Consider the following 13,993-nt stretch of genomic DNA (forward strand, 5'->3'; position numbering starts at 1 on the left):
ATGTATATAAGAAAATACTAAGGGAATAACAAAGTTTGACCGAACATCCCGGCACCCTTGAAAGGATCCACTTTCAAAATTCTCAGTCCTTCAGGTCAGATGTAGGGATTAATGCCAACTTGTGTATTGGTCGAGAGCAGTAGCCGTTAGGTGTTCTGACATGAGCAACTCTGACGAGACCATCCTTTCCGACTACAACGGAGTCAATACGGCCGAGTTTCCAATGCTGTGGAGGACGATTGTCGTCGTGGATGATGACTAACGATCCAACGGTGACGTTTGTTGAAGGTTGTGATCATTTAGTGCGGGCTTGCAGTTCGTTGATATATTCCGCTGACCAACGGCGCCAAAACTCTTGCTTGATGGCCGTCACGACGTCAAAGCGCTGAAGATTGGTGATGTTGGCTGTGGTGATGTGGCGTTCCGGCATGGCACGCAACGGCTTTCCAACCAGGAGGTGACCCGGAGTGATCGCTCCAAAATCACTCGGATCAGGCGATAATAGGGTTAACAGGCGTGAGTTGAGTATGGCCTCGACTTCAGCTGCCACGGTGGTGAGCTCTTCAAAGGTGAGCCGCGTATTCATAAGAGTTCTGTTCAGCAGTCCTTTTGCACTTTTTACTGCCGCTTCCCAAAGTCCGCCGAAATGTGGGGCTCTAGGGGGGATAAAGTGAAAATTAATAAAATCAGAAGAACAAAAGGATTCAATTGCATCTTGCGTGTTGCGGTCAAAGATGAATTTCTTGAAGATGGTTAGAAGCGCCTGCAAAATTTGTGGCATTGTCACAATAAATGTCCGTGGGCAATGCGCGTCGAGCAATCATTCGTTTCAGTGCAGCGAGAAACGCCTTAGTCGATAGTTCTGAAACGACTTCTATGTGTACAGCCTTTGATGCCATACAGACGAAGATTGCCAAGTAAGACTTCACAGGACCCTTTCCACGGATGCGAAGATAAGTGTTGATTGGGCCGCAAAAGTCGACGCCGCACTTGAAGATGTCGAACATATATCCAGGAGATATGCGATTTCTTAGGCAAAAGAATCGGGTGCTTCTCACTTTCTGAGATGTTGACGTTTTCTGATGAGCTGGAAACCTGAGGAAGATTCAATGAAAGGGTTGAGAAATTTCAGCTGTCCTTGCAGCGGTCGAGATATTTGTAGCAGCGGAAATTCTATTGAAAACGATTGCTGTTGGAGATTCCATATGATGCAGTTGGATGCATGTTGTAGTTCCTCCGATGTCAATCCAGCCGCTTTGGTGTTATTCGTTTTGCTTGTGAGACGATAAAAGCGGAACATCCATGCGATTACGCGTAGACACCGAGTAAACGAGCTGATTGATTCCATCCTTTCAAGTAAATGGTTTGACCTCACAATGAATGTGCTTTTTCGCTTCTCTGAATTAACTACTTCCTGGTCAAGATTCCTCAGCTTGGGAGGCTGAGGCCAGTCTGACATATGTTGCGATAGAAAGGGCGGTCCAGAAAACCATATTGAAGCTTGGAGTTCGTGTGTTGTAGCTCCTCTGGACACAATATCAGCTGGGTTGAGCGATGTGGGTACATATCTCCATTCTCCAGTCGATGTTGAATCTTGTATTTCGGATACTCGATTTCCTACGAATGTCGATAGTGTAACAGAATGCTCGTGTAGCCAATGCAGTACGATCTGGGAATCCGACCAAAAGTATGAGGTATACGGCTTGTCCTGTAGCATCGGGAGGACCTTAGTATACAACTGCGCCAGCAAGTGCGCTCCGCACAATTTCAATTTTAGAAGAGACTTCCTTTTTACCGGGGCCACTCTGGACTTAGAAGTAAACAGTTGAACAGCGATGGTTCCGTCGATGCATTCGGTACGTAGATAAATGGCGCAACCATATGCTCGGATTGACGCGTCACAGAATCTGTGAATTTGAACTGATAGGTATTGAGCTTGTAGACAATAGCGTGGCACCGAAAGGTTTGAACAGGTTCTAAAGGAATCCAAGCGATTTGCAAGTGTTGCGGTACCGATTCATCCCAACTCAATCCTGCTAGCCAGAGTTCCTGTAGAATGATCTTGGCGACGATAATTAGCGGTGACAGCAATCCAAGTGGGTCGTATAGTGCAGACGCAACAGATAGAATAGTACGTTTTGTGATTGCTGCAGGCACGGTTTTGGGCGTAAATGCAAATCGTAGGGCATCGGAATTCTGATGCCAATGTACTCCAAGTGCACTAGTCATAGCGTTTATGCATGGATTGAGATCCTTGTTGTTGCGACTCTCGACGAAGTCCATGTGATTTGAGTGCCATTTGGTAAGCGGAAACTGACCGCGTTCTAGTAATTTGGTAACTTGATCCTTTATGACTGACAGAGTCGATATTTCGTCTGCACCAGTTATTAAATCGTCAACATAGAATGAAGTCCTTATAACGGCAGCACCAATGGGAAATTCAGCACCATGAAGATCCGCTAAATGGTGTAGGCTACGTACAGCGAGATATGGTGCGGAAGCCGTTCCGTAAGTGATCGTATAAAGCTGATATGTGCGTAGTTGATCGCCTGGGAAATCTCGCCAGAGAATGTACTGAAATTTGCGGTCACTAATATCAACATTTACTTGCCTGTACATCTTCGCTATGTCGGCTGTCAGGGCATATCTTGAAAGTCTAAAACGTAGCAGTAGCATGACGAGATCATCTTGAATCGTGGGACCGCAAAGTAAGATGTCATTCAAGGAGACTTGACTTGACGTTTTGCAGGACGCATCGAATATAACTCGAAGCTTTGTAGATTCACAGGCTGGCTGTAGCACACAGTGGTGAGGAACGTAGTAGTGAGGGGCCGATAAATTGGGATTTGCCACTAGCTCCATGTGACCCATTTGTTCATATTCGTTCATGAACGTCCTATATTGGGCGTTCGACGTTGAGAAATCTGCGACGAGCAATGTCAACCGAATTGCCAAGCTGAGTAGGGGCATCCTTGAATGGTAACTTAACGACGATCCTTCCGTTTGCTTCTAAGCGAGTTGACTGCTTGAAGTGTGTCTCACATAACTTATGTTCTGGCTTAAGTCGTTCACCCGAGGTGCTGATTGTTTCGACCTCCCACAGACGCTTTAGATTTGCATCAATGGCTGCAGAGCTTTGAGCCAGATATGCGTAGGACTCCTTTGATTGGTTTGGGCGATGGCTTCCCGCTACTACCCAACCGAATAGTGTCTTTTGGAGAGTCGGCAAATTGGAGCCCAGTTTGACTTGGCCCACTGCTAGAATATCGTAGAATGCCTCTGCACCTAGCAGCATGTCGACGTTTCGGGAAAGATGAAATTGTTCGTCCGCTAACGGCGTGTTGGGTGGAAGGTTCCAGTTCGAGATGTCAATTTGGGTATCCGGCTGATATGCAATGTTAGGCGTTATGCAGAGATCGAGAGACAATTCGAAAAGCGAAAGACGAGATTTGATTGTTGTTGATGTACGGTGTTTGATGTGCGTGTTCGAGTCGCCGATACTGCGAATTTGAACACTATGTTTGTCCCTCGGAAATCTGAGTTTATGAGCAAAAGCCTCGGTTATAAAATTGACCTGAGAGCAGGAGTCGAGAAGCGCTCTCCCGAGTCTGAAGGAGTCAATTGAGTCCTGAACCTGCACCATTGCTGTGGCTAGGATGACTTGTGATCCCCCTCTTGCATCTGATTGAGCGTGCGCATGGGTTGCAGCTCCGATAGGATACGGCTGCACATTCACGTAGTTTGGTGCTGCGCTCAATTGTGGTTGAGAATAAGCTGCTGTTCCGCTGGGCTGGGACGAGCTTGTCGAAGGTAATGATAACGACTTCGGAGAGTTGTGGTGATGCAAGAGCGTATGATGCGGCTGATTGCAACTTCGACAGCGATTTTTCGACGGGCAGTTTGACACCTTATGTCCTTTGCCAAGACAATTGACACAAAGGCCCTGTTTTTTCACCACTTCTAGGCGTTGCAGTGAGTCCAAATTCCGAAGCTGGTCGCATGCCATGAGTCTGTGTCCAGCGCTGGAGCAAAAGACGCATGTGGTCTTGGTGAGTGCAAATGTCCAGGATGGCAACGAAGAGTAGTCCAGGGATTCATTCCATTTATTCCGAGTTTGTTGATCGCACTTGTCCATAACCAGGTAGATCAGCATTGCCTCCGAAATTTGTGCATCTGAGCCCAGCGACGACTGAGAGCTGAATAGGGCGGATGAAATATCGATCAAGCTTCGCAATTGTTGTGCATTCGAAGAGTTAACAGGCTGCAATTTAAAGATTGTGGTCATTGTTTCCATAAATATTAGCCCTGGCTTGTCGTATCGAGCCTTCAACCTATCCAAAGCCTTGGGAAAGTTTTCGCTGGTCACTGGAAACGCCTTTACTGCTTCCAGTCCTGGGCCCTTCAAATAGTTGAGAAGATGGTTGAATTTCTCAATTGATGACAAATTCTCACGTCCAGTAAGCTGCATAAATGAAGTCATGAAGTTTTTATACTCCGTGTGAGTACCATCAAAAGTTGGCAGCGGCAGCCTTGGGAGCTTTGACTGCGGCAGTGCCGGTGGATTGGATTCGAGCATTGTGCTGCTTAGATTTTCACCGAGTAGTTGTTTGATAGCCAATTTGGTCGCTATGTATGACTCCTCAATGTCAACACGCCCGTTGGCCGCTGAATCCAGAGTTTCAATTTTAGTTTGAATCACTAGCGCCTGTTTAAAGTAGGATTCCAAAATTCCCAGACGGCATTGGAGTTCAGCGGCAGAGCGGTTGAAAGACTCCTCTTCAACATGTTCGTTAACTACTGATTTAATTCGCGAAATGTTTCGTTTGACATTGGCTCTTTGACGTTTGGCCTCGTCAAGTTGGCTTGCACTCGGAACCATTATTTTGCAGTTAGGTAAAGGTTGAAGCGTATCAAAGTTCTGAACCGGTGTAGCGCGAAGACTTGCCGTTAGATTCCGAAAGCGACAAATTTGTTGAGCGACAAGCGGCTACACAGTTGCAGAAATTAGCGAAAACGAAAGAACTGCAAGCAACGATTCCCTTTCAATTTCGGTTTAGTTTAAGTGTGGAGAGGAATTTCAAGCGCAAAGCGAAATCGAAGAATTGTCCCGTTTATTAGCGACACTTGACTGCTCGCACTTGTGATCGTATGCGTATGTGTGCAGCTGTGTGCATACGGAACGCGCGAGAACGGTGAGACTTTTGGCACGTTTAATTTATAAGTTTATTAGTTTATTTAAATGTTTATTTAACACACTGCCCCACGTTGGGCGCTAAAATGTTGCATCCACAAGCGTTTTTGTGGTGACATGAAACTAGGATCTGGGCGGTGTGAAAAATGGGGCGTGAAAAGTCTGTACCGATTAAAGAGAGTGTTCTTCGTTTCGCTATTTCATTCGAACTGATCGTTTATTCTGCTGCGCAAAGTGCAGCTAGCATAACATGACTATCGTAACATAACATGTAAATACCAGAAAGTTAACAGTCTCTGATATGTATATAAGAAAATACTAAGGGAATAACAAAGTTTGACCGAACACTGTCATTAAGATGGATTCCAGGACATAAAGACATATCCGGGAATGAACTAGCCGACAGGCTAGCAAAACTAGGGGCGGAACGACCCCTTATAGGACCCGAGCCTTATTGTGGCATAGGCAGACACACAATCAAAGATTATCTGAGAATGGAAGAGGTACATATGAGGCAAGCCTGCTGGGAGAACACCACAGGCCAAAGACAAGCCAAAATCCTCATCGTCAATTATGACATGAAGAGGTTCAAGAAACTTATACCACTACGGAAGAATTTATTTAGGGAAGTTACCGGTTTACTAACCGGACATTGCAGACTAAGGAGTCAGGAGGAGGAGTAATATAGGGATTGCAAACAGCAAGACATGCAGATTCTGTGATAGCGAGGATGAAACCTCCCTACACATAATATCAGACTGCCCAGCACTAAGTAGCCTGAGAAGTAGAACCGTCGCGTTCTGGTTCCTTATAATTGGGACCTCTGGAAGCATCGACCCAGCAAATAATAATAATCCCCCCTAATAATAATAATAATTATAATAATAATAATAATAATAATAACCGTTGCATTCGTTGATTCCCTGGCTACAGGACTGATTATCTCGCTAACATTAACCCTCTCTAATTCGTTGACTGGGTCGCTAACCGCTTTTCTAAATTTACCTCTACCTGTGTCGCAAACTCTTTCACTAATTATATTTCTAACTGTCTTACTAACTGAATCACTTACTGTTTTGCTAACTGTATCACTGACTGTCTCAATAACTGTATCACTAACTCAGAACTCAAATAATTATTCATCGTTAAAATACGTTCGGTATATTCAGGCTCAACCGTAACCATCTTCAAAGTGTTCAGATCCAATTTCAAATTGCAAGCATCCATAAAATTTCTTCCAAGAACAACATCATGACTCATAGACTCGTTGGGGACAATGTAAAGGTGAAAAAACATTTCACTCTTTCTTTTAATATACAGCAGCTTATAGCAACTTTCAAGGGACCGACGAATTTTCGTCGTTATACCCGGAAGACGCACTAAGCAAAAGGATATAAATGTATAAGTCTGTGTGGGGACCAATCAAGCCTTCGAATTTTCGTTGCAATACCCGGACGGAGACTATAAGCGGAGTCGTTATAACAGGATGCTACTGTATAACATAAAATTTTCTCAAATATTTTTAGTTGGCTTCCGTTCAGCCCGAAGAAGTTTTCAGAAACTATCTCCTTCTTTACTTTAGAGGATATAACGCTTTTCTTGGCAAATGAGATAGGACTCCCAGTGTCTATGAGGCATGCTGCAGTTAATGGGGTTTAAAAACTGTTGTTAAAATAAATTGTAAGTATCTGACGTAATTGTTATTTGTAGTTACGCTCTTTCGAGCCGGGCATTGTCCCACGAAGTGTCCGAACTTTCCACACGCATAACAGGATCCTGACTCCCTTTTTGGATTACGGCATTCCTTTGCGAAGTGCCCCTTCGAGTTGCAATTAGCGCAACGCAGATCTGCATTTTTACCCGAAGGACGTTGCGAAGAATTGTCCACCTATTCCGCTCCGGCAAGTGAATCCATGAGAACGCTTGTAAAGTCTGCATTGGCTTGGAGAAGCATTGAATGAGAGCCTGGTCGCACAATCCCTAAACAGGAATTCCTTCGATAATACTCTCGAGAAGTTCCTCCATGTCGATGTCAATATCGTTCGCCAGCATGATTTTTTCTTCAAAGTAGTTAGCGAACCGTTCTCCTGAACTCCAACGACGATTTTGGAATTTATCCTAAGCTCTCCCTTAGACATTTTGGCTCCAAAATTCCTGATTAGCTGCTCACACAGACGATCGCTTGGCTCCAAAATGCGTGTGCAATTTGCGTGCAGCCAGATTTGGGCCTTTCCCTTAAGTTTGGCAATTAGAAGTATTCGCACACCCGAGGTATCCAAATCGTAGATCTTAACAATGTTTTGCAATTGTTTGACCCATTTTCGGGCACACATGTTACCATCGTAACCTCCATTGTAACCTCTTTTGCTAATACAAGCGATGCGTAGAAGATTCTGGACCTTTGTTTACATTTGCGATGTGGCGTTGATCATCACTGTCTGTCGCTTTCTTCCCAACACTGGAACTGCAAGGGGTGTCGATGTTCTCGAAGTTTCTGGCGCCGGCGTCGTTGTTGTTCTCGGAATTTCTGCCGCCGTCGCTCTTGTTCTGTTGGACATGATTTTGGATTTTTTTTAACATTGCCTTATTTGCCTCGATTTTCGATTTTTCTGCAATTTTTTTTCGACATCGATAAGGGAAAGCTGCTCCATGCCGATGCCGTCCACTGCCTGTGTCGTTGTCGAGTACGGGTTGATCAAAATTTCCTCTATGTCTTGGTCTTTTGGTGGTTCTAGAGCTAGTGCCTGCTCTTGATGCTTTGTTGTCCCGCTTGGGGGGTCGCCACGCGCTTCTAGAGAATATGTCTGCAGAAGCGCCATTAATTCGGCTTTTGTGCCCGAGGTTCGCAGCCCAAGCACTCTTAAGCATCGTTTGAATTGAACCACAGTGAATTGACATAGATCTGTGTCAGGCATTGTGAGTAAGAACCACTTCTGATATTGTAGTAGTTAAATAATGTCAAGGTCGTGCTTTAATTTAAGTAACTTTATTATATAATCAAACACTCCTTTCAATCGCCAGGCACAGAATGCCCTTTTACTCTCCTCCTTTTTCTCCTCGTTGAGCCTCGTGAGCGAGCTCGCAATACATGATCTTAAACTTAAACTTATTCTATTCTATGTTATAAGAACGAGAGAGATGACTATACAACTCTGATCTCTATCTCTAATTATTATTCTATGGTACAGTAAATTAATTAGTAATTAACTAAAAGCAAAGTTTTATACTTTTTGTTACAGGCTCCAATAAGGGTTCTGTAAAATTAAAAAATATTAAAATAATTATTTAAAAAAATGGTAGGACAGCGAAATTTTTTTATATTGTATTGTTTTCCAATTCTAGTCAGAAAACAAAAAAAAAATTTTTTATATTATTTAAAAAAAAAAAATGTAATTTAAAAAATAGTCGAACCCACGCTGATTTTTCTTAAAATACATTCCTTATATTATTATTAACTCGATTAAAAAAACGGATCCCAAAAATGTTGATTAGTTTTCAAGTTATTAATTAATGCCACAAAAACTGGTCGTTTGCCCCATGGTGCGATGATTTTTTCCTCATAATAAATTTTAACAAAAACAAAAACCTAAACTTCAACCTGGACCACTTACTACACAACATAAACAGCTGGTGGACTCATTCGTTCGTCAAAAATAAATAACAAGTTATTTCCATCCAAAATTTTAAATTACATATGTAGGTATTATGTAATTCATTATCCATCGTTATGGCTTGTTTTTCATATATCGTATTATCTAATTAAAACCCATTCCATACTAAAAAATTATTAAAAACCTTAAAAATTATTTGATTTTGATGAATTCCACGATGAAAATGATGGTCAGACAATGAGTGAAGTCGATAGTATATTCGTTTATTCAATAATATTCACAGAGCTTTCGTAGCGTCCTCTTTAAATTTCATTTTCAAAGTGTTACCTTACATTTTAAATCTTAAGTATATCGAAACTGAACGTCTAAATAGCGGAACGCTTACAAACATTAAATTGCCGTGCATTATAGATTATTCTCACTGTTCAACACTCCTCCTCAATTTAATGTGCGTTTATACAAAATAAAAATTTAAATAATTTTCCTGAAAGTACAAAACTAAATGGTATGAGAGATCAATTCCTGAATTTAAAAATAAAACTCAATAAAGGCTAACATGAATTTAAATTCCGGCTTTCGTCATTCATCCAATTCCAGGCTGTAAGTGCGGAATTTTTAGTGGTTCTCGTTCTCGCTCGCCTCTAACTTCACCATAAATTCTAGCAAAAGAGCGTTGATCTCATCCTTCTTCCAACACCTGCTGTAAGTACTTTGTCTGGAGGTCACTGATTCCTGGTTGAGTTCCTCCAACAATACCTGTGTTCCGTATCCGGGTTGTCCTCCAACAATACCTGTGTTCCGTACCCGGGTTGTCCTCCAACAATACCTGTGTTCCGTATCCGGGTTGTCCTCCAACAATACCTGGCTGACTTTCACCAGATGTTTTGCTCGCGAGTGCGCAATTGAGATTGGAGTTCTCCCTGAGTCTTCTGGTACACTTTCGCTTTGTTTTGCAGCTTGTCCAGATCCTGCAGCTTATCGTTATCATCTTCCAGTTCCAAAATGTGAAACTCCAGCAGTTCATTCTGCTCACGCAGCTCGCTCGTCTCGTCCTCGTAGCTCGCCTGCTTCTCCTCCAGCTCCTAGATCCTTTGTACCACCTTTTACCGCTGCTCAGCGCCGCCTTTTCCACGACATCCAGCTGCATCCTGTTTCATTAGCTGCACCTCGGTCTACAGCCGCTCGTTCTCCTTCTGATAGCGCTCCTCCAGTTGCTGCTTTGCCACTTTATCTTTCTCCAGTTCCGCCTTGTGATCAGCTTCAATCTTGACCTTCTTCCTCTCGGCTTCCTTTTTCTTTTCCTTCTCGAGCTTTTTAGCCGCCGCCATGCGATTCCTGGCCGCCGCAGTGACTGCAGCAGCCGCGCCCTTCTTGGGACTCGCCCCCTTGCCACCCTTCTTCAACTTTATTGACTTAGCCAAAGGCTGTTCATAATCCGACCTGAAGTCGAAGACATTCAGACTTTTCTTTCCCTTGGAACCGGACCGTGTTGACCATCTCCCTTTTCCAGCTGTTGCTTGGCGTCTTTGACAAAAATACTGGATTCCTTTTCCTTTCCATTCCTTGGCTTTTCCTTCTCTATTTCTTTTTCCTTTTCCTTGAGCCTTTCTTTTTCCTTTTCCTTGAGCCTTTCTTTTTCCTTAAGCCTTTCTTTTTCCTTAAGCCTTTCTTTTTCCAGCTGTTTTTCCCTTTCGGCTTCTCTTTTGACTTTGAAGACCCACTTCCAGTCAATCGCACGTTTTCCTTCCGGCAAATCGACAATTTTCCAGGTCTTATTTTCGATGAGAGAGTTCATCTCCTCCTTAACAGCTTGTTCCAAATCTTCCTTGTCGTCACGAGTATGGATTCCCTCGTAGTTTCCAGGAACATCATCGACAATTGACTCTGCACTTAAGGCCATCATAACGTAGTCGTCCAGGCGTCGAGATTTCAGTGTTGTTCTCTCACTTCTCCTCGGAGTATCCGTAATGTTAGGAAATTTCTTCTCAGTCGTTTCTTCAGCCGTCTCAGGTAAGTATAATTCTTCTTCCTTTTCTTTTTCTGATGATAGTTCTTCGGGTACATCTTCCGTGATGGTTTCCTCGACGTCGTGGTTCAGCCAGTCGTCAGAGTTCGTTTCCTGAAACTGAAATCTTGTCTTGTCGAATATTACATCTCTGCCCATGATCACTTTTTGTTCCTCTATACACCAGAGTTTGTAGCCGTTCGGACAATACCCTATCATCCTACATCGTTTTGACCGTGAGTTGAATTTTCCTCCTACGATCTCTGTGGGCACCTTTAAGAAAGCAACGCATCCAAATATACGGAGTTTATCCAGGTTAGGTTTGCGGCCGTACCACAGGGTTGCTGGCACTTCTCCTCCTAACGCTGTGGTTGGGCTGCGGTTAATGAGGTATAATGCACTCAGTGATGCGTGGTCCCAGAAACTTTTGCTGAGTTTGGAGTGCAGGATCATACATCTGGCTCTTTCGACAATCGTCCTGTTCATTCTCTCTGCGACCCCGTTTTGCTCAGGCGTGTATCTGATTGTATTGTAACGAACTTTTTTTGTTGCTTTTTATGCTCGCTACTGAATTGTGCGGCTAGCTCAGTAATGGTTGTACGTTCGTCCCACCAAATTTATATGTTGTGATTACCCCACCAGTGAATAAGAAGACAGCGTTGATATCTCGACTTTAAACTTGTTTATTCGACTTCTGAATTTGACTATTGAATGAACTGTTCGCCTCGGTAGTATTCCCTCGATGCCTCCTCTTGGTTTGACGCCTCTCCAGTGCTCCCGCTCGATCGTGGCCGTTGATGTCTGGTATTTACGTGATGGAGTCGGACTATCTGGCCTGTGGGAAGCGTCACCGTTCCCAGACTAGGGTGAGAACACGGCGCCTGTTTCTCCAGGCGAACGCCTTTCGTAACCTCGACTTCCTGCCCCTTGCTCTGTCTCGGCCGGTCCACCGAACGCTCACTCAATTCTCACCGTCGGTCCAGGCGTACGCCGGGTACCCGACGAATGGTCCTCTCGTGACACGATCAGTTCAGACGAACGTTCCACCCTAGTCCTTACTACTCCGTGCTGGGGCTGTTCAATCCTGGGCTCTCGGGGCTTCGCTGCTCCAGGACTTTTGCAGGCACAGCAGGGCTCTCGGCGTGCACGCGCTTAACACCCGTGCCATTCAACTGCGCGTCCTTCGCGGCTTGTCGCACCAAAACACAACTCTCGCCACAAGACGGACCAAGCGTACGCCGGATTACGGTCTGGTAGACTCTACAGTATACAGAATAAGTAAGGACTTAACCACTAACTCCTTCTTATTGGCTTTCCAAAGGTTCGTTGGGCGCCGAGGATGCCCTCGCACAGTCCACTGCGACAACGCGACGAACTTCGTCGGAGCCAGTCGCCACTTCCAGGGCCTTCGGAAGCGCATCGAGGAGGAAGCAGACGCCATACGCGAATTCGCATCAAGAAGCGGATGCGAGTTTGCGTTCACACCGCCTCGGGCTCCGCACATGGGCGGGCTTTGGGAGGCAGGTGTGAAAACTGCAAAACACCTACTCCTACGAGCGGTGGGCAGCGCGCTCCTAACCGCAGAAGAACTGGAGACGGTGCTCGTCGGGATCGAGGCGGCGATGAACTCCCGGCCGCTAGGCGCGTTAAGCAACGACCCCAGCGACGGAGAAGCGCTAACACCAGGGCACCTGCTGACAGGCGGGCCACTATTCCCCATCCCAGCACTCCGGACCCCGGACCAGGCGGGTCTCAGTTGCTTGCGGCGATGGCAACTTGTCTCGTCAGCCAGGCAAATGTTCTGGCGGCGATGGTCCCTGGATTATGTGCTGGGCCTGCAAATTCGGGGCAAGTGGCACCAGGAGCAGCCCAACATCCAGGAAGGACAACTGGTCGTCGTCGCCGAGGACAACCTGCCGCCTCAACAATGGCTGATAGGGAGGATCATCGCCACTCACGCAGGAGAGGACGGCATGGTCAGGGTCGTCGAAGTGAGGACCAGCGGAGGAGGGATTTTTAAGCGGGCCATCCATAAATTGGCGCCGCTTCCAATATGTTGAAGCCGGACGGGCCTTCAACGGGGCCGGTGTTGGCTGAAGCCAGTTTTTCGTTTTTTTTATTTTTGAATTGTTAGAATAAGTATCGTTGAATTTGAAGTTTACTGTAAGTTAGTTTAGGGCGAAGGCGGGAGCGCAATAAAGCTTTTGTTCGCTCTCTGCGAGTTCGCTCCGTCTTCGCCAACCTTCGGTAAGCTAGGCTTAAGTATGATTGTGGAGAATAGATCATTCGTTGAAATTGAGTCTTATCGAGCGCACGCATTTCTTCGTTTTCGTTGTCGTTTTGCCAAAATAAAAATATTAATTAGCCACCCAAATTTTCGGAATTTAATATTTAGAAAAACGCTTCTAGATTTTCATGGCGCCCCCGGGTGGACTAATTAATTAAATAAAAGGCAACAAATTTTTTAAAAGTGACAGTGACACAAATAACATAAAAGTGCAAGTGATTTGTTCTTGTGTTTTTTTGATACAGAAAGTTGCCCAGAAATCCAAAACTGCGTGTGAAATACAAAGTTGCCCGCGACGTGTGTTTTAAAGAAAATACTAAGCTCCAGTTATTAATTTAATCGTGCCGGTCGCGAAATTAAATACCTAATTCGACGTTTCTGTCACCGACGAGGGATGCCCTGCGATTGTTCGAGTTGCAAAAGGAAAGTGGCAGCTGGATTGAAAGATCCAAACGAAGAACCAAAGGTATTTGTGCAAAAAATTGAAAGCTGAGTTTTGACAAAAAACTAGAAATATTTGTTGATTGTCTAGTGCTGAAAAATTGCACCTCGCTTTCAATTCTTGGCACATATGTACAAAATAGTAGAGCTAGATTGCATGCAAAATAAAATTTAAACAATTTTAATAATTTCAAAGAGTAGCAAAATATTAAAGCCATTATATATATATAAATACCTAATATATTTACAAGTGCTAAATTGATGTATACTATTTGAACCAATTTGAATGCAACTTTTGTTAAATTGTGTTAAATTATTGCAATCACTGTCGCCCCCCTTGTTTTTAATTATCGTTAAAACCTCGCAAGTTAATAGTTGGGAAGTTAATCTGAGCCGTTATACACAAATATATAAGCCCTTATATACAAGCAGCTGCAGCAGTAAACTTTTTTCGTTTT

At 44.3% G+C, this 13,993-nt stretch overlaps 1 protein-coding gene across 1 annotated transcript; it reads right to left on the reverse strand.

Annotated features, from left to right (window-relative positions):
- Positions 1-295: 295 nt before the first annotated feature.
- On the reverse strand, positions 296-4,879 carry LOC122319801. Its single transcript, XM_043207595.1, has 3 exons — positions 3,043-4,879; positions 1,796-2,924; positions 296-656 (listed from the first exon to the last, which is right to left on the reverse strand). The coding sequence occupies exons 1-3, from the start codon at positions 4,877-4,879 to the stop codon at positions 296-298; spliced, it is 3,327 nt and encodes a 1,108-aa protein (XP_043063530.1).
- Positions 4,880-13,993: the final 9,114 nt, after the last annotated feature.

The sequence above is a fragment of the Drosophila ficusphila genome, unplaced genomic scaffold, assembly GCF_018152265.1.
Source record: "Drosophila ficusphila isolate 14025-0441.05 unplaced genomic scaffold, ASM1815226v1 contig_2, whole genome shotgun sequence".
In the NCBI taxonomy this organism is placed as follows: Eukaryota; Metazoa; Arthropoda; class Insecta; order Diptera; family Drosophilidae; genus Drosophila; species Drosophila ficusphila.